At 56.4% G+C, this 22,872-nt stretch overlaps 7 protein-coding genes across 7 annotated transcripts; 3 read left to right on the forward strand and 4 right to left on the reverse strand.

The window, feature by feature from the left end:
• Positions 1 to 147: 147 nt before the first annotated feature.
• Positions 148 to 1,430, reverse strand: E0L32_003832 (uncharacterized protein; the record flags this gene model as incomplete). The annotated part of the gene is made up of 4 exons (XM_031138175.1): positions 148 to 192; positions 264 to 710; positions 805 to 1,194; positions 1,281 to 1,430. 4 exons carry the CDS (start codon positions 1,428 to 1,430, stop codon positions 148 to 150), a joined length of 1,032 nt encoding a protein of 343 aa, XP_030998249.1.
• A 782-nt stretch (positions 1,431 to 2,212) lies between these two features.
• E0L32_003833 (uncharacterized protein) lies at positions 2,213 to 4,136 on the reverse strand (the record flags this gene model as incomplete). The annotated part of the gene is made up of 5 exons (XM_031138176.1): positions 2,213 to 2,439; positions 2,517 to 2,846; positions 2,909 to 3,566; positions 3,646 to 3,921; positions 3,972 to 4,136. The coding sequence occupies 5 exons, from the start codon at positions 4,134 to 4,136 to the stop codon at positions 2,213 to 2,215; spliced, it is 1,656 nt and encodes a 551-aa protein (XP_030998250.1).
• Positions 4,137 to 4,818: 682 nt separating this feature from the next.
• On the forward strand, positions 4,819 to 7,502 carry E0L32_003834 (uncharacterized protein; the record flags this gene model as incomplete). The annotated part of the gene is made up of 2 exons (XM_031138177.1): positions 4,819 to 5,987; positions 6,047 to 7,502. The coding sequence occupies 2 exons, from the start codon at positions 4,819 to 4,821 to the stop codon at positions 7,500 to 7,502; spliced, it is 2,625 nt and encodes an 874-aa protein (XP_030998251.1).
• Positions 7,503 to 8,216: 714 nt separating this feature from the next.
• Positions 8,217 to 13,798, forward strand: E0L32_003835 (uncharacterized protein; the record flags this gene model as incomplete). The annotated part of the gene is made up of 8 exons (XM_031138178.1): positions 8,217 to 8,724; positions 8,784 to 10,118; positions 10,190 to 10,976; positions 11,682 to 11,704; positions 11,775 to 12,153; positions 12,216 to 12,630; positions 12,701 to 13,122; positions 13,165 to 13,798. 8 exons carry the CDS (start codon positions 8,217 to 8,219, stop codon positions 13,796 to 13,798), a joined length of 4,503 nt encoding a protein of 1,500 aa, XP_030998252.1.
• An 839-nt stretch (positions 13,799 to 14,637) lies between these two features.
• On the reverse strand, positions 14,638 to 15,673 carry E0L32_003836 (uncharacterized protein; the record flags this gene model as incomplete). Its single annotated transcript, XM_031138179.1, has 4 exons — positions 14,638 to 14,934; positions 15,002 to 15,257; positions 15,314 to 15,452; positions 15,535 to 15,673. 4 exons carry the CDS (start codon positions 15,671 to 15,673, stop codon positions 14,638 to 14,640), a joined length of 831 nt encoding a protein of 276 aa, XP_030998253.1.
• Positions 15,674 to 16,737: 1,064 nt separating this feature from the next.
• E0L32_003837 (uncharacterized protein) lies at positions 16,738 to 19,726 on the forward strand (the record flags this gene model as incomplete). Its single annotated transcript, XM_031138180.1, has 3 exons — positions 16,738 to 17,406; positions 17,481 to 18,334; positions 18,487 to 19,726. 3 exons carry the CDS (start codon positions 16,738 to 16,740, stop codon positions 19,724 to 19,726), a joined length of 2,763 nt encoding a protein of 920 aa, XP_030998254.1.
• Positions 19,727 to 20,638: 912 nt separating this feature from the next.
• On the reverse strand, positions 20,639 to 22,287 carry E0L32_003838 (uncharacterized protein; the record flags this gene model as incomplete). The annotated part of the gene is made up of 5 exons (XM_031138181.1): positions 20,639 to 21,717; positions 21,821 to 21,947; positions 22,000 to 22,051; positions 22,119 to 22,152; positions 22,218 to 22,287. The coding sequence occupies 5 exons, from the start codon at positions 22,285 to 22,287 to the stop codon at positions 20,639 to 20,641; spliced, it is 1,362 nt and encodes a 453-aa protein (XP_030998255.1).
• Between the last annotated feature and the right edge of the window lie 585 nt (positions 22,288 to 22,872).

The raw sequence follows: 22,872 nt of genomic DNA on the forward strand, positions 1-22,872 counted from the left end.
GAGAAGCTGATTTTTCTTAATCAATAATGAACTGAGTAGAGTTCTAGGGACGAAAATGATGAAGAATGAAGTTGCTTCTATTCGAGGTCTAAACATAAAACTCATCTATCACGCCAATGTCATCTATGCGTCCTTTGGACCAACATTCTACTCGATCTGGATTGCAATCTTTCCGACATGCTTTTGATCCCACTATTTCCAATTCATTAGCATCGTTCCAACTCTCTGCTGGCCTCGGACAGTATGAAACCAAGAGAACGTACCATGTACTTGTAAGCATCCAGGGTCTCCTCCAGCTTAAAGACCTTCTGGTCCAGGTGCGGGTGGATATCGTTCGCCTCGATGGCGGCCACCATGTCCTGCATCAGCTCGCGGGAGCCGACATACACGCCGCGGATCACGCAGATGCTGCTCAGGGCCTCGAGGGTGGTCGGCTGCTTCTCGGCTTTCATGCCGCCGATGAAGCCGATGACGCTAATGATGCCCTCGAACTTGATCGCCTTGAGGCTCTGGCCCATCGTGTTGGGGCCGCCCACCTCGATGATGTAGTCGACGCCGGCCTTGTCGCGGGTCAGATCCCGGGCCGTCTGGCCCCAGTTGGCGTCCTCTCGGTAGTTGATGACGTGGTCGGCGCCGAGCTTCTTGAGCAGCTCCATCTTCTCTGCCGAGGAGGTGGTCGCGATGACGGTCGCGCCGGCCGCCTTGGCAAACTGGACAGGGTTGCGTCGTCAGCATATCAGGGGTTCTCTCTGGCGCCAAAGCTGTGTGTGGTATTCGGAAATGTCATGGGGGGCCAGCACTCACCTGCAGCGCAAAGAGACTCACGCCCCCGGTGCCTTGGACGAGGACGCTCTGGCCGGGCTTGATCGGGCGCAGACCGTACAGGGCGTTCCAGCTAGTCACGCCGGCGCAGGTCAGGCTGCTGGCCTCGAGCCAGCTGAGGTTGCTCGGCGCCCTGACAAGGCCGTTCTCGTTCCAGGCGCCGTACTGCCTCAGCGTGCCGTCGACCATGCCGCCGGTGCCGGTGTAGGTGGCGGCGATGTCCACACCGCCGAACTGGTGGCCCTGGTTGAAGATGGTGACGACCTTGTCGCCCTTCTTCCACTTGGTCACCTTGGGGCCCACCTCGACGACCTCGCCGGCGCCGTCGGAGCCGGGGACGACGGGCATCCTGTCCGGGAAGGGGTATTTGCCCTGCCACGAGTAAGTATCAGTCAGTCTACGTGTTATCCGAGTGCAGGCATGCATGTATGAACGGGTATGGACGAAGAATGACACACCTTCGGGATGAGAAGATCACGGTAATTCAGCGAAGCACCATGCAGCTTGACGAGCACGTCGAGATCGCCAAGCTTGGGGACTTCGGCGGCATCTTCGAATTTGAGGCCATCGAAGCCCTGGTCCTTGGTGGTGACCACCCAACGCTTCATCTTGACGAGATGTATTGGAAGAGGCGGAAATTGTTCTATGGAACTCTCTAGGGAGCAAAAAAAAATGGCGGGGTCGTAACTGGGTCGGTCTAATGCGGCCGGCCGGTCGTGATCTTTTGACGAGGGCACGATTTTCAGAAGTCGTTATAGAGCAAGTAAGTCTTGTGATATTCGGGAAGAAGCGTGTGAGTGAAAAGATATATATGTTATGCTCGCTGGTAATGCAATTTATCAGCGTTGCTGAGTCACCCGTGGTGTAATTATGTGATCATGAGAGTGAATCTGTCTCGAGGTTGAACCCCTTTCTCCCTCGGCAAATCCACATTTTTAGCTGCCGCCCGTCCACATCGAACATCGATGATGTATGGTGACTCCATAAATTGGAGCATGCTAAATGTCATGTACCGTCCGTCACCGCCGACCGCAACTCACTAATGCGGGCCGTGATGACTAAACACGCAGACTGTCCACGAGCCGCGCGGGGTTTTGTTTTCCCTGTTTGACATCAACACCGAGACATTACTCATGTTGTTGTAATTAACTTCAATGTTGCATGTGGCTCTGCGAGTCTCATATTGCTTGTCCCAACTACACTGTGTCCATCCATAACCATCCATAACATGTGCAATGGCACTCCATGGCATCAGTTCTTTCTGTGACCGGCTTCAGATCGGACATCCCGATCAAATGTCCATCGGCAACGCATATCTGGCGGAACCTCCTGGCTTTGCCCAACGAGTGATGGCGACCTGCGGGTGTCATCTGGGTACACCCTCAAGGTCCTAGGCTTTGCCCTGATTCAGGACTGCCTCCTGCTCCTCCTGTATCGTCGTCACGTACTTAGACATCTTCCACGCTGGGACTCCCTTCTCATACATCTCATCCATCTCAGCCCCATTGCGCCGGGACGGCTCTGGCACATAAAACCACACGATCACGGTGCAGACGACGCCCAGCCCAAAGTAGATCCACCCAGTGTTGTAGCCCAGGTTTGCTCCTTGGGTGTCCACTATGTTGACTTTGTTAGAGACAGTTGATCTTTGGTGACATGGTCGGATCCATAGGATCGCGCGACATGTAACTTACACATGATGGGCACCGAGGTGTTGAACGTGAGGCCGATGAGGACGGAAAGCCCCGCGGCGATGCCGGCCGTGCGGGCGCGCAGCTTCTGTGTGGCGATCTCGCCGACAAAGGCCCATCCGAGCGAGCCGAGAGCGGCGTTGAACAGGGACCACAGGCAGCCGACGAAGATGCAAAAGTTCTTGAGCGGGGTTGTCGAGGGGAAGAGACCAATGACTGCGACTACGAGCATGCAGATAGTGCAGATGACGGAGGAGACAAAGACAATCATGCGTCGACCAAAGCGGTCGGTCCACAGCATGAGGGCAATGGATGTGACCAGGGCAATTACGGCTGCGTTGTTCCTTGGTCAGTATTTCCTCTGTGAGCTGGTTTGGTGATAAGGCAAGACTTACTAATCACGGTCGTGATGAGAAACGGATCAGAGAAACCCGCCTGACGGAAGAAGAGAGAGGCATAAGTCTTGAGGAAAGAGAGGCCGGTGAGTTGCTGGGCGCACGCCGGCAGAGCCGAGCCTAGCGTTCGCTTGAAGTTGTTACCCCTGAAGCATTCCACGTAGGACCACAGCAGCTCCCTCCAACTGAGATTGTAACCTTCGAGCTCGTTCTTCCTCCTCCGCTGCTCGAGGATACCGTTCTTGATGATGGCGTACTCGATCTCGACATCATACCCGGGAACGTTCCCGTTGATGCGCCGCAGCGTCTCCTTCCCTTCTTCGTCCTGGTCCCGCTCGGCGTAGTACTGCGCGGTCTCGGGGAGCCAGATGAATATGGGTAACATTAAACCGAGGAATGCCCACTGCGTCAAGATGGGAACCTTGTACTCCTTGGGGTCGATCTTCTCACAGATGAGCAAGATGAGCGGCGCGAGGAACTTGCCAAAGGTGTTCCAGACGCCGTACGTCAAGTTCATTGCGCCGCGGATGTTGACGGGAGACCATTCCGCAATGTATATCGGCAAGGTCGACTGCAGGGCGCCGATGCCAATGCCTGCCAGGATCTTGGCTCCAGTCCAGTCCTTCCAGTCACGGACAACTGTCTCGAGAATAAGAGACTACCAGACACAGTCAGTCACAGTCACATGCCTGCTTTATGACAATGCTTCCTCAAGCCTTTTCAATTCGTATACATACACCTGCGAGGACGACCCAGAGGATATACATAGTCATTTTGCGGCCGATGACATCCGAGACGGGAGTGAGAAAGATCATGCCGAGCAACTGGCCCAGAGATTGCATCGCACCCCACAAGGCTGTGTAGTTGGCATTCAGCACATAGCCGGTGCCCTTGGCATTCAGGAAGCCGACATGATTAACGAAACCTTTGTTGGCGATGATGTTTCCGTTCAATGTGTACTGGTAGCCATCGGCGGCGGCAGCGATCGAGATCAGATTGCACACAAGAGCAGCCTATAGATTGCGCGATTAGTCAACTTTGACGGTCCTTTTCCCGTGGGAACTGCTCGGCCTGCCTTCCAGAAACGTTTGACCGTGGCTATGTAGCCGAGCTTGTCGTAGCCAGACTTCAAAAGGACAGGCTCGTGCTTGAGATCATTGTCATACTCGGCGTTGTCAGCACGGGGTGCTGCCTGCTCGATCTCATCTTGTTTAGGGCTCGATGCCATCGTGGGCAGTGTGACTGTCTCGTTGTCTTTTTGATGTGAAGATAGACGAACGCTACATGTAAAGTAAGACGGGATTTCAACACTGACAGCTCACTAAGACTCTTGATATCAACCCGGTTCGACTGGGGCAATGATATATCCTTGTTCGTCATCAGCTATCCCGAGTCCCACGGTACTGGATCCGTAGCGGTCTCCGCAATCAGCATTGCCGTCAACTGGTCTTGAAGCTGGAACCGGATCCCCTTCTCCTCAATATCTTTCCCCAACTATCTATCAATGACAAGGGTTGGCTTTTCCGGTGATGAAGCCCTCAGGATACGCACTTAGGCGCAGTGATCGTCTGTGGGGTTGCCTTTTCCCCATACTGATGGTACATGGTCCCCCGCATTTGACACATTCTCGGCAGTGTTATTCCCCGAGGGCTTGATGACTTATTCCCTATATACAGCGTGTCTCAGATCTCTCAGAAGGATTTCCGTCATAAATCCGTTAGCTGAAGGTGTCAAGATTCCGCTGCTGGTGCGGAAAACCTCGCTCCCGACCTGTTAGTTCAGCCCACGCTTCTCGGCCTCGGTGTGAATGCAGCGAGGACATGGTCTGACGTGACTGTATTTTAGATTCAAATTGCTTGTACACCTTTCAGACGCAGCAACAGCAAGAGGGGGAGCCCAATCCTGTCAACATGGCCATATCCATCGCTCAGCTCAGTGCCGAGCACCACCATAGTGGCTTCGGCCTCTTCACAAAAACACCACGCCTTTCATGGCGGTTCAACGCCACCACTGCCAAAGGGTGGAAACAAGCCAAATATGAGATCACTGTCTCTCGCCAAGGCAAAGAGGAAAGTTACCAGGTCGACTCCAACCAGTCACTTCTTGTGCCGTGGCCCTCAGCACCGCTGTCGTCGAGAGAACAAGCCCTGGTCAGGGTCCGGGCTACCGGCATTGACGGTTCAACTACCGACTGGGCAATTCTTAACCTGGAAGTCGCTCTGTTAGACCGCTCCGAATGGCAAGCGAGGCTCATAAGTGGTGAGCCCCAGGGCCCCGAACCCAAGCGCCCTTTCCGCCTACGAAAGGCATTTACGTGGACTGGTTCCGGTCCTGCGCGTCTGTACGCCACCTCCCATGGCATGTACGAAGTTGAGATCAACGGCAAACCGGTGGGAGATCAGGTTCTTGCCCCCGGGTGGCAATCCTATCACCACAGGCTACACTATCAAACCTACGACATCACCGGCCTCCTTCAGCACGGCACCAATGTCATCGGAGCTCACGTCGCCGAAGGTTGGTACGCAACCCGTCTTGGACGGCCAGGCGTTCCTAACCAGTGGGGGGAGCGGCCTGCGTTTCTCGCACAGGTCGAGGCCGACGGGCAAGTAATATGCGTAACAGACTCAAGCTGGGAAATCTTTGACAGCCCTCTGCTCAACTCTGAACTCTACAACGGGGAGGCTTGCGATACAAATCTTCTGGACGAATCATGGTCAACAACAGCGTCCGCAATACACGCTAAGAGCCAAGCTGAGGAACTCCCGTTCCCCTCCGCTGAGCTGATATCTCCGGAGGTTGCTCCCGTGCGAATCATCATGGAGCTCAAAGCCAAAGAATTGATCAACACACCTAGTGGAAAGAAGATCCTCGACTTTGGACAGAACTTTGTCGGCTGGTTGAGATTCGAGAAGGACGTGCCCGGCACGCCAAACGATGAGATAATCATACGGCATGCCGAGGTTCTCGAGCATGGTGAGCTAGGCACACGACCTCTACGCACAGCTGATGCCAAATACACTGTCAAGCTTGGGGGTCCGACCAAAGGGCTCCATGCTCAGTTCAGCTTTTTCGGATTTAGGTACGTGATTGCACACTCAGCTTTCCCCCAGACTTTGGGCAAGGCTAACGAGTAACCAGGTACGCGGAGATCAACGGTTTCGACGGTGTGTCAGTCGAAGACTTCACCGGCGTAGTCATTTCATCAGATATGCGACGCACTGGGACCTTTGAGTCCTCCCACAACATGCTCAATAGGCTGCACGAGAATACCGTCTGGTCGATGCGAGGGAACTTCATCTCAGTCCCCACAGACTGCCCTCAGCGCGACGAACGCCTGGGCTGGACGGGAGATATCCAAGTGTTCACGCCTACCGCAAACTACCTCTATGATACATCTGCGTTCCTGGGTTCTTGGCTGCGGGACCTAGACGTTGACCAGCAGGATGCCGGGGGCGTCATTCCGGTCATCATCCCAAATATGCCCTCGCAACCGGATGACCGCATGATCAGACCAATGGCCATCTGGGGTGACAGCTCGGTTATCACGCCCTGGGACCTGTACAACACATTCGGAGACAAGAGACAGCTAGAGGCTCAGTGGGAAAGCATGAGGATGTGGCTGGACAAAGGTATACCACGGGATGACAAGGGGTTCTGGGCGACCAAGCTGCCACAATACGGCGACTGGCTGGATCCCCGGTCGCCGCCAGACATGCCTGGAAATGGGCCCACGGATAACCACATGGTTGCCAATGCCTACCTCTGCTATACCACAGCTCTTGCAGCAAAGATTGGCAGGACAATAGGCCGCGCGGAAGACGCAGATCGATATGCTACCGACGCTAACCGCCTCCTTGAGATGTTTCGCGATGAGTACGTCACGCCAAAGGGCAGGTTGGCATGCGATACGCAGACTTCCTACGTGCTGGCGCTTCGCTTCGGGCTGCTGGCGGAGCAACACCTCCCAACAGCAAGACAACGCCTCGACTACCTGACCAGATGGGAGCTTTTCAGGATCACAACTGGCTTCGCGGGGACTCCTATCATCCTGCAGACTCTGGCAGAGAACGGCATGCTGTCGCTGGCGTACCGGATGCTGCAGGAGCGCGACTGCCCGAGCTGGCTGTACCCCGTCGGCATGGGTGCCACGACCATCTGGGAGCGGTGGAACTCGATGCTGCCGGACGGCACCATCAACCCGGGCCAGATGACGAGCTTCAACCACTACGCTCTGGGCTCCGTCTGCGACTTCCTCCACAGCATCGTGGGCGGGCTGTCGCCGGCCGAGCCGGGCTGGAGTAAAGCACTCGTCCGGCCACGGCCGGGAGGGACTCTACGCTGGGCCAAGACTGCGTTTGACTCGCCGTACGGGCCGTATGAGGTCGACTGGCGGGTGGAGGGAGGTGAGATGGTGACGCTGGTCAAGGTGCCTCCTAATGCTGAAGCGCGGGTCGTCCTTCCTGGCGGCGTTGACGAGACAATTGGGAGTGGAGAGTACAGGTTAGTGACGACTTGGCAGGAAGATCCCGATTGGCCGCCGGCTGTGATTCAGGGACCACAGAAAGGAGTTCCTATGAGTCGATTTGTACCCTGATGAAGGGTGATGGTGAAGAACACTCGGTCATAGATAAAGGGAGTGAATTACAATATAATGCCCACTGTAACTTCAATGAAACAAACTTGTGTATCTACAAATCGATCCCGTACTCCGTAAACTGGCAAGTGTTTGAAGTCATCAAAGTTTGGCACATGCTAGCTTCCGCCCAAGCCTTACTACGGTATATCCTGTGAAGCCACATTGTTCGTCGAGATTGTCAGTTGAAAAATGATATGCATGAAGGATCGTTACATCCAGAGAATGGCCAACGAATCACCTGGACACACGAGGGAACATATAGACCACTTCTCCTGCCACAATCGGCCTAGATCCGTACCACACCCGTGGTACAAATCATCCAACGTACCCTACAGGGACCACAGCACCATGGTGATTCGGCAGATGAGGGGCATTCTGCACCGACCGGCCGGAATCATTGCGGCAAAAATGGTACTTTCGCACGCTCACATATTGCGGGGGAATCCCCCGCAAGCCTTATCCGGCAGGTCGTGAGGGTAGGCCTGCGGGGTGAGTGGCACAGCTTCAGTAACGATGGTCAAACCCACGCAAAACAACCTGCGGTGTGTCTCGTGAGGTTGGTTAAAATCAGGCAAGGGTACGAACAAGCTCTATTTCTCCTTCGACTCCTCGCTCCAATCAAGCACTCAAAGACGGCCTCTGTCGAGATCACAATCGAACAGAGCAACGAAGATGTCGGGCCCAATATCTCCCATCGAGGAGCTGTCGATTCAGCAGGCCAAAGACATGGAGAAGGAACCCAACCCGGCACCCGATCAACGCATTGGGGATCAGATCTCCCACGAGCTTCTGCACGAACTCGCCCCAAACTCGGACAGAGACCGCGCATACATCTTGGAGAGAATCAATGAGATGTCCGAGGAAGAGGCGCTTTCTATCATTACCGACGGCGTAGACTTCTTCTCAGACGACTGGAACTTTCCTTCAGACATGAGAGACCGCATGAAGCGGTTGCTACAAGGCCCAAAGGCATACGGAGAGTACTATGATCGAGACCTGCGGATAGACGCCACGATGATCCGCTACTCATCGCCATATCCTGGGGTGCGTGCAGTAGCCGAGATCATCGACGATGAGAAGATACCTGTCGAAACTATACGCGCCTATTTCTTGGGCATTGGGTGGGCCGTAATCGGGACTTTCGTGTCCACTTTCTTTAACAGCCGCTTCCCATCCATCAGTAAGTCAGATAACAGACTCATGGAGAAGCAAAATCTGGTTCTAAGAAGCAATATTCAGGCCTCAACTCGCAGGTCATACAGATCCTGCTCTTCCCTTGTGCAAAGGTCCTTGAGCGTATCCTTCCGGATTGGGGAATCAAAATAAGAGGCATCCGGCACTCGCTCAACCCCGGCCCGTGGACGTTCAAGGAGCAGATGTTTGCCACCATCACGTACAACATTGCTATCTACACCACCAACAGCTACGGAATGATATTGGTCCAGAGGCTCCCCATGTTTTACGGACAGAGCTATGTCAACTTTGGATACCAGTTGATGTTGACTCTGTTCGTGCAACTCATGGGTATGGGTCTGGCCGGCTACCTCAGAAGGTTCAGCGTCTATCCGGTCAAGGCGCTGTGGCCAACCCTGCTTCCCATTATCCAGACCAACAGAGTCCTTACAAGGCCAGAGCCTAAAGAGAACATCAATGGATGGACTATCTCTAGATATCGGTTCTTCTGGATATGCGCAAGTTGCATGTTCTTCTACTACTGGCTGCCTGGCTATCTTTTCACGGCGCTGGCTACATTCAACTGGATGACCTGGATCGCCCCGAAGAATGTCTTACTCGCGACCCTGACTGGGTCAGTGTCAGGCCTCGGCCTCTTCAACCCCATCACGACGTTTGACTGGAACGTGGCAACGTCCTCCTATGCTGCACTCGCTCAGCCTTTCTTTGTGACATGTACGATGTACTGTGGTGCTATTCTGGGCGGCGTGATCATTCTCGGCATCTGGTACACAAATATGTATAACACGGGGTATCTGCCCATCAACTCGTCTTCGGCCTTTGCAAACGACGGCACCGCCTACAAGGTACAGAATGTGGTCAGGAACAATCGACTGGACAACAACCTCTACCAAGAATACTCCCCGCCGTTCTACTCTGCCGGTTACATCCTGACAGTAGGCGGTAACTTTGCGTTCTATCCCGTCTATCTGATATACATCATGGTGAACCAGTGGAGAACTATGAAGGAGGCCTACGTCAATTTCTATCAAGGCATCAGGCACGGCCGGGGCAACTTTGAAGGGGCCGTGGACATCCACAATCGGCTCATGAGTAAGTACAAGGAAGTGCCAGACTGGTGGTTCATCCTCATCCTGGCTCTTGCATTTGTCGTGTCTTGTGTCTTCCTCAAGATCTACCCGCTCGACACGCCGGTCTGGCTGATCTTGGTCGTTCTGGGAATCAACCTGGTGTTTGCCGTACCCTTGTCTTTCCTCTCTGCGACGACAGGCACCAATCTTGGTCTCGGGGCTCTCATCCAGGTGATCACGGGCTACCTGCTTCCCGGCAACCCGAACGCCTTTCTCTTCTCTCAGACCCTGGGCTCGTGGGCATTGGCAGGTGCGTATCCCCATGTCAGTCAGACGCACACGAAGAATGAAGATAAGACTAACTATCCTCTGTGCTACCAGGCTACTCGGACAACTTTGTACAAGACCAAAAGATGGCGCACTACACCAAGATCGCGCCGCGGGCCGTCTTCCGCAGCCAGATCGGCACCATCATCATCACCTGCTTCGTGGCGGTCGGGACCCAGGACTTCATCCTAAGGAGCGTGGAGGGCCTCTGCACACCGGACCAGCCGTCGCGCTTCACATGCGCCAACGACGGCCACCCGCTCTACGCCAGCTCCCTCATGTGGGGCCTCCTGGGCTCGGACCGCATGTTCAACGAGCTGTACCCGATGCTCAAGTGGTGCTTCCTCATCGGCACGCTGATCGCCCTGGTCTTCCTGTTCGGCCAGGGCTACGGCCCGGTATACCTGCCGCGGGTCCGCGAGTGGCTGCGCCGCAAGCTGAGGCCGCGGACGTACGCGCTGCTCGACAGGACGCTCTTCCCCTTCGTCGCCTCGCTCTTCTGGCTCAACCCGGTCCTGATCATACAGGGCATCCAGCACTGGGCGCCGTCCAACCTCTCGTACAAGACGCCCGGCATGATCTTGTCCTTCATCTTCATGTACTGGATCCCGCGGAGGCACCTCGCGTGGTGGGAGAAGTACACCTACGTGCTGTCGGCCGCCCTGACTGCCGGCGTCGCGGTCAGCGCGCTCATCATGTTCTTTGCGATTGGGTACCACCCCGTCAGCCTGAAGTGGTGGGGCAACACCGTCTCGGGGGCCGGTGTAGATGGCAAGGGTGCGGGATTGCTTCCGCTCCCGCCGAGGGGGTACTTTGGGCCGGAGAAGGGGCATTTCCCCATGTAAGAGGCCGTGACAGAGCCTGGAATTATTCACAGATGAATTACGCGAGCTTAGTTCGTATTCCCCGGTCTTACACATATGCATCGTCAATCAAGCTACATGTATCCATGAAGCCATGCCCCCTTTCCACCACATGGGTCTACGTGAGGGACGACTGGTGGTATTATACGATCCATGGATGTCTACCATGGACCTTTCCGAGGTTAGCCAATAAACACCTTCCTTTGTAAAAGAGCCTGAATGGATACCATCTTGGCACCGCACAGGGCTTGTAGCATTCAAGAGTGTGGTGTAGCACAAAGCCGGTTAAGCCTCGACTAGAGCTGACCGCAGATGGATTGGGGTAGGTGATTGGCGCCCGCATCTTGATGACCCTGTCAACCTGCGGCCGGGAGTGATGGTCCTCACGATATACCGCTTAGAGGCGCACGGTTATTGGATATCATGCAGTTTCCTCAGTAGATCCATTTACTGTTTCTGGAATGCGCAAGGGGCATGTGTGAATGCGCTTGGAATACTGCACATACGGAAATCAGCCACATTGATTCACTATGTCAAGAGAGGGTTCCCCGGAATGACAGAGTAATGTGCTCTCTGTCAATCTTTAAGCCCGCATTCAGTTGCAGAAGACTCTTGCAAAAGTATCAAAAGATGACCTTGTGGGAAGCAGCGTTCTTACTTCTAGCACACGCAACTTCGGCTAGCAAAACCATCCATGGCACTGATAGTGAGTATCTCCCAATATCAGAGTGGTGAGAATCAAGTCTCGAAGAGTTTTGGAATCTCACAAGCAACAGAAACGGCCTGCTCTCCCGCATTCGAACAGGTTCCTGCAGCAGGTTTCCTCCCGTTCGAATCCATCCAACTTACAGATCGAGTGCTTAGCAAGCTAGCGCATGAGAAGTGTCCACTTGCGTTCTCAGTTCGATTCAACTCCAGTGATCTCTCGCCAGTCTCTAATGAGCAACAACACTCTCAGCCAACGAAGCAATGCAAAACCTATCCTGACGAGAGCTCTTGGCCGTCAAACGATGTTTGGGCCGCCTTCAATGAAACGGTGGGTGGAGCGTTGATCAAGACCGCTCCCGAAGCAGCGATCTGCTATTCCGACTGGGAACGTTACTCGGCATCTGATTGCCAGAGCCTCACGACAAGCTGGAACAATTCAACCCTACGGTACGCGCGTGGCGGATTGAAAGCTGATAGATTTATCTGTACTGACCTCGCACGTTCCACAGCATACAAGACCCAACATCGATCCGCTCGGTCCTCTTCGAGGGCATGACATGTATGCCTCCAGAGTATACGGCAAGTTTTCTCGGAGTCAACAACACCTGTACTACGGGGGGGTATCCAGAGTACACAGTCAATGTGACCAATGTGGCCCAGATTCAGCTGGCCGTCAACTTTGCTCGAGAACGCAACATTCGACTTGTCATCAAGAATACCGGACATGACTTTGGCGCCAAGTCCACCGGCCATGGGGCCCTCAGCATCTGGACCCACCACCTCAAAGACGCACAGTTTTACGAGTCGTTTGACACACCACATTACAGCGGCCCGGCATTTCGGTTCGGCGCCGGTATCCAAGTTTATGATGCCAATGGGCTGGCGAAGCAGCACGGAGTGACAGTTGTGGGCGGTGAAGGCAAGGTATGTCAATGACGAAGTCTGAGCGTCTACCCTCTGTGTTGCTGCTTACAAATATCTGCTTTCGTCACAGACGGTTGGCCTTGTTGGCGGTTATATCCAGGGCGGCGGCCACTCGCCTCTTACTTCGATATGGGGCATGGCAGCCGACCATGTCTTGTCAGTACAGATGGTCACTGCAGACGGACGATTCATCACCGCCAACGCGACCACGAATCCCGATCTCTTCTGGGCCGTCCGTGGCGGCGGCGGTTCCACGTTCGGAGTAGTGACGTCCATGACGATCAAGGCGTTCCCCAAGATCAAGACGACAATCATGTCGTACAACCTGACGACCAACGCCATGTTCACACACGACCAGTTCTGGCGGGCCCAAAGGGCCTACGTCGACGAGTTCGACAGGCTCGCTAAGCTGGGGTACTACGCCTACTACCGCATCCGGCACGCGGGCGACGAGATCACCCACGACATGACGTCCATGGTGGCGCCCAACACGTCGGAGCACTAGTTCCGCGCGTCGATGGCGCCCCTCTGGAGCAAGTGGGCCGCCATCGGCGTCCCCTTCGCGCCGGCGGTCCGCGAGTTCGACAACTACGCCGACGCCTGGGCCGCGGGCTTCCCGCAAGAGGCCTGGACGTGGACGATGCGCCAGGCGAGCCGGCTCGTGCCGCGGGACGTGCTGACGGACGAGGCCTCGCGCGGCGCCGTGTTCGACGCCGTCCGGGGCGTGTTCGACGAGGGCGCGAACCTGATCATGTTCAACATCCGCAACCCGCCCGGCGCCGCGCAGGCCGCCGGCGCCGACAACGCCGTCAACCCGGCCTGGCGCGAGGTGCTCATGTTCGCCCTCATGTTCGTCACCTGGGGCGTCGCGGACCCGCCCGGGCGCGTGGCGGAGCTGTCGCGGAACCTGACGTACGAGTGGAACCCGCGCTGGCGGGCGCTGACGCCCGGCTCGGGCACGTACATGTCCGAGTCGGACTACATCGAGCCCGACTGGCAGACCAGCTTCCACGGGGCCAATTACAAGCGGCTGTACGAGATCAAGCAGCGGTGGGATCCCGAGGGCGTGTTCTACGCGCAGAATGCGGTCGGGTCCGAGGACTGGGAGATGAGCGGGATGATTCTGGGGCATTTGCCTTCGCAGAACAGCAAGCTCTGTCGCAAGTGATCAAGGGGAAGAACTTTATACATATGTAGTTTCGTTCTGATTTTTCTCTTGAACTCTTGTTCTTTCGGGGTTGGTTTGGAGGGAAAGGGACAAAAAAAAGGGGGGGTGGTCAGGTACAGTCCGCACATCACACATCTTCAACCTTGAATGGCAGTAACACCGATGACAAGTCGAAAGAAGCTGAAGAAAATGCAATCAATGAACTGCTGGCTGATGCTCACAAGTTGTATTCTATCGTTGAAAAGCAGCTACAAAAGAAAATGAGATAATAGGCAAAAGGAGATACAACCAAAATGTGTGTAAACAGTTGAAAGTCGATCGACTGGAACCCTCACCAAGATCTCAAAACGTGCTTGATGCCGCTGGTGACACCCTTCTTTTCCTTCACGTTATTCTTCTCAGTTTTCACCTCGTGACCTACTGGTAGGCTTCAACGGGTTCTGATCGCGCCCACTCTGCACTGGCTGTGACCAGTGCAGCTCAGTGCAGCTTGAAACCATTTGGTGATACTCGGGGTTCGATCGCCAGCAACCAGAGGTATAAAAAGAAAGTGCCAAAATAAACTACAAAAAGCTCACAGACTCGCCCGCAGGGGAGTCTGCTACGAAAATCCCACTTGGGACGCACAGGATCTCACTGCCAGTTTTTCTTTTGTCGAAAGGTATTCTTTCGACATCGGGGATCGAACACCGAACCTCCTCGGCCCGTCTTTGTAACGATCTCGCCATCTCCCCATTTGACCATATCGGTCTCTTCCTCCCCGACAACTGACAGCTTTAACCCCACCTATAAGGGCCTCCTAGGCCCCTGGGGTCACTCCTCGGCGCAAAGACCCCTCTTCAGCATACACCGTCTTCGCCGTCAGCTTTTGTCCGAGGCTGCTTTGTCACCGGTCGTTCATCTACGACTGACTCCAACGTGCAAGTTTGGGATCGGTGAAGCCCGAGATATAGGTAGATGCCGAGCACGAGATATTCCGGCAAGAGGGCCATGAGCGCAAAGGCCACAGCAGAGCCCCAGAGCGGACTCCAAAGCGATGTGAACATGTTGTTGCCAATAGCGTTGAACACGCCGAGGAGTCCGTACGTCACACGCACATAGAGGAGAGGGCAGGCTATCAGCAGCCACTTCAAGTACTGGTCGTTATCCACCATGATCAGTGACTACTCAAGTAATATGAAAGCGCTCGTGACGACCACTTACTATGTGCTGACTTTGTTTGATAGCGTGCCGCTGTCTTGCATACAGCGCGAGGCACATGGAATTCAGGGCCATGATGACAAACAGAAATTCGAAATATGCTACTTTGGACAATGTTGACTGAATGTGCGCGTTGGCTGGGTCGCCCGTGAAACCGCCTGCGGTACTAAGAAGACCGACAGCGACGAAGATGAGGAGTCGAGTTCCCTTGACGAAAACTTTCATCAGTATCCCATCGCTGTAGTTCGTTTGCAGTCTGCTGTCGTTAGCACTCAACGCCATCAGTCATAGTAGCGTGCAGCATAGAAGTCTTACATCAGACGGGTCAAGCTGTGGAAGGTCATGATCAGAGGGATGAGACCAATGTTGAGCAAAACAATTGTGGCGATGATTATTCCCGTGTTTCGCGGGTTATGTTGCTCGACGAGTACCAATATGCCTCCAGCAAGTCTTACTGTCACCTCTCAACGTCAGCCCAGACATCACATAACATATGGAGATCATCGATAGGTATCGTGACGGCGAAAACCACATACCCAAGGCAAAGGGCATCGGAGGGTACCACGCCATACGGGGGCCATATTTCCAGGCGCGGATCCCAACATAAAAGGCGATTGGGACTACCGGAGCGTAGAAGACGATCTGTGCGATGGCTAGAGCCTGGTGAGGATTCATCGTGGATGTCTCGGATGGTGATAGCAGTTCTCGCTCTCGACTCGACAAGCTCAGAAAGAAAAGGCCTGGATAACTATAAACAGACGACAAGAATCTAGACTCAAGCTCTCTCACCTTCGAGGAACCATCTCTCTATTTGTATTTTGACCCGCTGACGAGTGTGAGACTCCGGCCTCGAGACCAGGGCTGAGCCTCGGGCACGCATCAGACCAGCGAAGCGATCTGGAGACCGGGGCCATCTATGCGCCTCCTTACCAATCGCTTGCGTTTAGCTCCTGCATCCAGGATCTCAAGCTCGTAGCTACGACTCCGTATCTGAGGACCGCAGATTGTATCTGCAAATGGCTTGGCGCAATCGTAGGGCTGAGCTGACCCTGCAGAGCCTGGCTTCGCGGATTGTCGCCTAAAGCGGAATAGCGTTGTCGTGACAGGTCCACCACTGACTGGGAGTTGCATGCGTGTATGCAGGCTGACTGGGGGCCGGTCATCTCGTCTGCACATTCAAAATCTTGCTTCATGGAGAGTGCCTAGGGAATGTGTGTGTCTGCCAACCTTCACTTGGCATATGTCCTAAACTGGCGCCAGTCGTCGGTATCTCGAAAGCCACAACATCTGCCACTGCACTCGTCCACGCCACGCAACCACTAGGGCGACTGTGTTCAATCTTGAAACGTCATCTGCATTCGTCAAATTAGCTCTGAGGACCGACATTGCCTCTTAAAATCAGTCGTCCACTGTGTAGTCGGCGAGGGTTCACCTGTCCGCCGCAATTTGGCTCACCTGAAGTCTGGCGGGGCCGTGGCGTCTTTCTTCCGCAGCCAAGGATGGTAGGCGTTCCGGGCAGGTCGAAGGCTTGTCATATCTGTCGATCTAGAAGAATCAAGGTGGGCTTCCCTGGGAGATATTCCTGTCCTGTTAGCCCAGTACTTCACTCGTATCATAGTCGATTCTAAGGAAGAGAAACGCAGTGTGATGGCCAGCAGCCCGGGTGCCGCAACTGTGCCAAGTCCGGGCGGACTTGTACCGGATATCAGCGAAGCCACACCTTCATACTCTCCCAGGACATGGTAGAGCATGGCCTGATCAGCTCAGAACCGCCACAACTAGTGAGTCGCGATGCAGCCGGTTCCGGTGCCGTCATGATCTCGCGGTGGAGGGTAGACCAACGCGACTCACCCACACCCGCCGCATCGAAAACGAAGAACTCCTCTAAATCATCCAAACCGATCAATGCCAACCCTCTGCCGCACAGCATCTCGCTGCGCAACGCCTTCCGAGAGAAATTCTTCTCCGCCCTTGTCGAGGAACACATGATGGGACCCCTAAACGAACCCAGCTTGTCGCTGAGCGAGCGCAGCGACTGGATGCTCCAGGTCTTCTACCTGCCGTCTCTAACGCCGGCCCTGGAGAACGCCTTGCTCTCCATCTGCACGGCGCGCCTCGGGCGGCAGACTCCCAACCAGGTCTTGGTCCACGAGAGCTTGAAGCTGTACACGGCAGGCATGGCACAGATCCGGCGAGACATTCTCGTCAAGTCAAAGAGAGACGACGAGCAGAGCCTCGCCGCCTGTCTGGCACTGCTCATGTACGAGGTCATGGAGTGTCCCGCAGGCACGGCGGAAGCGCTCCGGGCACACTATAACGGCAGCATGAAACTGTTGGAGATGCGAGGCCCCGGGGCTCACTCTTCGGGCTTGGCCCACAGCACCTTTCAGATTCTCAGAGTGCACACTGTAAGCATGAACTAATACCTCCCTTGCCTCCGGCACTCAGTGAAAAGAGTATCCCCTAACCATGATGATTATAGATTGTGCAGGGAATCGGGCAACGCAAGCGGACATTTCTCGCGTCCCCGGAATGGCTCGATCTGCCTTGGGGCTCGCATCCAGAGAAAACGCCATTCGACCGTCTCGTCGACATCCTCCTAGTCGATATCGCCGACCTCTTCGTCCTGTCCGAGAGTCTCAAGAGCCGGACGGAGCCGCAAGAAATCCTCTCGAGCGCCATCGAGACGCTCCGGGATGGACAAAGAGTAGAATCGCTGCTAGGCCAGTGGTTCGACAGCTTCAGGGCCGCCATGCCGGGAGACCTGTACCACGCCGAGCTATCCAAGATCACGACTTGCTTCGACACGGACGACACGGGAAAGGTCTTTCCCGTCGCGTTCCGCTTCTCGGCATTCCTCGTGGGCCTGAACCTGGTGTACTACTGGGTCGCCCTCCTGAGCGTGCACGCCCAGCAGCACTCCACATACCGCCTACTCGCGCGCCTCGCCGCCGCGCTGGACGCCATGGGCCGCGACAATCTGCCGTGCACATGCTCGGATGCAATCGAGGACTCGCCGGTGCAGTGCCTGCGGCACTTCGCCATGGAGCTGCTCGACAAACAAGTGGAATGGCCCCGCGCCGCAGCCTCCAACATCTGCCAGTCCATCGAGTACTTCCTCCAGGACCGGACGCGAGGGTTCGGCCCGGTGAGCGTCCTGCCGGCCCTAGCTATAGCGAAAGGCTTCGTGATGCATGCCCCCGGCTGTTGGGACCGCGAGCTGGCCTGGATCGACGAGGTCATTGGCCGTATCCGGGCCAGCGGCTACGGGATAGCGGCCACGTTGGACCAGGAGCCGGAACTGAGGAGGCCAAGCGGAAACGAGACAGAGCGGCGGTCGGGGCAGTCAAACATCTTCAAGGGCCCCTGATGCGGGCTCATCGCAGGCGGTTTTGATGTCGGTGGCTTCAACTCTGCCCCAGATATAGAAAGACAAGGGTCATGTAATCGACGATGGTTCCACAGCGGTGAGTAGTTGTATATTGAAGCGTCAATGATCTTAATGATGGCGCACTGGTTTCGTCTCAATCTCAGAATGAGCAGACATTCTATCTTGGTCCATTTCCATGTTACGACCCCGACTCCCAATGTAATCAATTTGCCACGGGCGCAGGCAGCCTTACGCCATCAGAGGAGCAGCCCAGTCACAGCTCGTCAGCCCACACCTCGCACAGGAAACCAGGCCTTGCACACGTCTTCTTTTCATCCGTTCATCCCTCATCACCAGCCCAGCCCATCCCAGCCCCCTCACTGCAGATTCACAAACAGCCCGCCGTCGACGAGCAGCTGCGCCCCCGTGACGTAACCGCTCAGCTGCTCGCAGGCGAGGAACACGGCCGGGCCCGCGAGGTCCGCGGGAACCCCCGTGCGGCCCAGCGGTATCCGGCCCTCCATGTACCGCCGCTTGCCCTCGTCCGCGAGGTCCTCCTCGTTGAGCTGCGTCTTGACGGTCCCCGGGAGAAGGGCGTTGCAGCGGATGCCGTGCCGGCCCAGCGCCACGGCCGTGCTCTGCATGAGCGACAGCACGCCCGCCTTGGTGGGCGTGTAGTGCGTCTGCCGGCCCCCGCCGACGAGCGCGCTGATGCTGCTGACGCCGACGATGCTGCCGCCCGGCGGGCTCTGGCCCCGGGCCATCTGCCGCGCGGCCGCCTGGACAAAGTAGAAGGCGCCGTCGAGGTTGGTCCGCACCGTGGCGTCCAAGAGCGCCGCGTCGAGGTCGAGGAACTCGGCAAAGGCGCAGACGCCCGCGTTGCTGACGCACACGTCGAGCCGGCCCGTGCCGAAGGCCTCGAGGGCCAGGGCCACGAGCGCGGCGCCCGTCGCCGGGTCGCGCACGTCGCCGGCCCGGTGCGCGAGCCGGCCGGCGGACGGGTCGGCCTGCCTGATCGCGGCGGCCTCGGCGACGAGCGAGTCGAGGTGCGGCCGGTCCTTCTCGAGGCCGAGGTGGTTCACGGCCACGCTGCAGCCCTGGCGGAGGTACTCGAGGGTGATGGCGCGGCCGATGCCCGTGGTGCCGCCCGAGATGACGGCCGTCTTGCCCTTGAGGAGGTGCATCATGTTGTCCTTGGGCTCGCACGTGGTAACCGGGCCTTAATCACCGTGGACTCTGGTAAAGGAAAGGGCCAGACAAAACTCGGACAAACCAGGGTCTGGGGTTTGGGGTTTGGGGTTTCGCGTCTCGAGTGTGCTCGCTTACTGACTTCACGGCGGTCCAAAAGGGCTGATTGATCTAGGTACTTTGGAGCTCCCAAGCAAGCTATCACGATGATAGATCACAGTCGAAAGGTCGAAGGAATACGAACAGAGAGACAGGGTCGATCACTAACTAGGTAGATCGCTGGCCTTCTCTCTGCGAATCTTGTCCGATCGTAAAGGCCTAAGCATTCGTGGGCTTGGAGGGGTTTTGGGCTCGCGCTCGCGAGCGTCGATGTAAAGCTATGCCGATATTTGAAGAGGAGGTACCTGCACCGAGCTGTCTTGGTCTTGGGCTTCTCTTCCCCCACTTCCTTCAGAGAACGGAGCCTACATACACCCACAGCACTGAGGGACCCGCATGGCTTGGCGAGCAATCCACCCCGCGACCCTCGGCTTGAATTGCAGCGAGGCCGCGAGGGACATGTCTCGAATCCTCGAGCGACCTTGATTCACGCACAGTCAGTAGTCACGCAGCATGGAGAGCTTGACTGAAGATCAGATGGTATCGTGCGGCAGGCATAGTAGAGAGAATACAAGAGCGCACCCAGGCTGCACAGGATTTCCAGCCCCCAGCCCGTCGCGATAGCTCGAGTTGAAAGCATACTTGTAGATATCAGTCACATTGTTCCAAAGCAGCGCGCGTTATTTCTATCCGAAACAAGAATAAGGGCTGAAAAGCAGATGGCGCTTGGATGATCACCCCGTGATAATGCATGATGGTGCGACGCAGCAAGAGACATGAAAGCAGCAGAGTGCATCCCGCAAGACCGGCAATTGCACATGCATCAATCCTACACTGCACACGCCCAAGTGCAACAACGGCAAAACAGCCTGTTGGCCGCTCGACCCCGCCGGCATCTCCTACGACGCACGTGCAAGCCGCAGCCCTGTGCATTCTAGACACTTGCAGAAGTGTCTCGCTTGGATTGGGTGCTCGCTCTGGCTTTAGGCGCCCAATTGCTGCACCTTCTCTACCAGATCGTGGACAACACCGTTGGTCTTGGTGTCCTTCTCCTCGGTCTTGGCGGCGCCGTCTTGCGTGCTGAGGGACTTCATCGGTGGCGGGTTCAGGAGGTAGTCGGCTGGTATCAGCTTGCTCCGGGCTGCGGGGTTCAGCGTCAGGCCGAAACCTGGCTTGTCCAGGTCTGCCGTGGTCAGGAAGCCCTTGGTCGGGATGGGCTCGTCGAGGAAGAGGTCGCCAAACACGGGCAGCACGCTCTTGCCGTCGGGCGAGTTGGCCAGGTACTCCTGGAAGGGCGTGTTGGGCTGCGAGATGACAAAGTGGTAGCTGTACGGCCCGCTGGCGTGCGGCACGACGGGGATGTCATAGGCCGCCGCCATGGCCGACACCTTGAGCAGCTCCGTCATGCCTCCGAGCCACATGACGTCGGGCTGGATGATGTCAAGGTTGCGGCCCTCGATGAGCTTGCGGAAGCCGAACCGCGAGTACTCGTGCTCGCCTGTGGTGAACTTGAGCTGCGGGTGCGCCCGCTTGATCAGCGCGAAGCCGTCGGTGTCGTCGGGTGACAGGCACTCCTCCCACCAGTTGATGTCTAGGTCCAGGCACGCCTTGGCCAGCTCGATGGTGTACGACACGTTGAGCGACATGTAGCAGTCGACCATGATGGGGAAGTCTGGGCCGACCGCCTCGCGGTGCTTTCGCAGAAACTCGACGTTCTTCTTGAGCCCGGCGTGACCCTCGTCCGGGCAGTAGGGCAGCGGGACCTTGGCGCCCCAGAAGCCCATGGCCTTGGCCGCCGTGGGCTCGGGGCCCGTGCAGTAAAAGTCGAGGCGCTCCTTGGTGGCACCGCCGATCAGCTTGTACACGGGCTCGTTGCGCAGCTTGCCCAGCAGGTCCCAGATGGCCAGGTCGATGACCGAGATGACGGCGATGGGCAGTCCCTTGCGGCCGTAGAACATGGAGGCGCGGTACATTTGCTCAAACAGATGGTTGGTGTTTCTGGGATCGGCTCCGACAAGGAACCGCTCAAAGTGCTGGTGGACCAGCCAGCAAGCCGGAGGACCTATTGCCGTGGGCAAGGCGCCAGTCAGCAACACAATTCTCTCTCCACCGAGCCCCGGCAGGGCAGTCAATTCGTCCCAGAACGCGCTGGTATACCAGCTTACCTCCAAAGCCGGTTGCGAAGCCGACGGTGCCATCGGTAGACTCGATCTCGACGAGAAAGGAGCCGAGAACGTTGATGCCCCAGCTCGTGCGGGAAGACTGCCGGGTTGCGTATGTGTTAACCTTGGCCTGTCGCAAAGCACACGGGTGCGGGAGAATTGTCGTGAGGTTCAGCACATACCCTGTACTTCTCCCACCTCGAGCAAGGGGTTGAGATCGGGGAATCAATCAGCCTAGTTGCGATGGTCTGTCAGCATCCACTCTGCCTGCTCGGCGGACCGGAGGCGGGGGAGCACGTACCAGTGGCCGCCGTTCACATTGTGATAGTCGCCGCCTATGCGCGATGATTCAAGTCAGCGAAGGCATGAACTTCGGAGAGTGGTCTCTCTGTCCCCTCACCTGAGCCGACGCCACCGATCACGAAGGACCGCACGCTCTTGATGGTGGGGAATTGCCTGACGGAAGCCATGCTGGTCGGTGGTAGGTTGCCAAGGTCAGTTGAAGGCCGCGCAGGGGCAGAATTGGAGAAGCAGAGGGGGGGAGGGGAGTGAAGAAGATCCCTGGGTAGTTGCGAGAGAGAGAAAGAGCTACGAATAGAGAGAATTGAGCTGGGAAGCTAGACCTTTTGAGAGGGAGATCACAGACAGAGGCAAGTGATTGCTACTAATCGTCACCGCGGTGGGGGCGGAATGGTGAACAGCATCATCCTGGCTGCCAAGCTAGCAACTGGAGCTGTGGTGTGGTCCTTGGGCCGTCCGTGTCGGTACTTGATGCACCGACCAGCGCCTCTAACCAGAGACGATATCGTCTCGGATGGACCGACCCACCATGGAGAGAGTGCAGCACCCGTACATTGCAGATTTTGGTCTCCGACTCGTGGACCACAGGCAGTTCGAGTGGGGATGGGGATGCCGTGCATATGGTCAATGGAAGTCTGGCAAGTCTGGTTCAAGCAGATCAATGGAACTGGTCATCCCCGCGAACGGTGGGCGTCGGGGACTCCGTTCCGGCAGGGTGCACGTGCTAGGAGTGAGAATCAATCATGATCTTGCGG

This window comes from Thyridium curvatum, assembly GCF_004353045.1.
Source record: "Thyridium curvatum strain D216 chromosome Unknown NODE_17_length_530222_cov_84.051745, whole genome shotgun sequence".
Taxonomy (NCBI): Eukaryota; Fungi; Ascomycota; class Sordariomycetes; order Thyridiales; family Thyridiaceae; genus Thyridium; species Thyridium curvatum.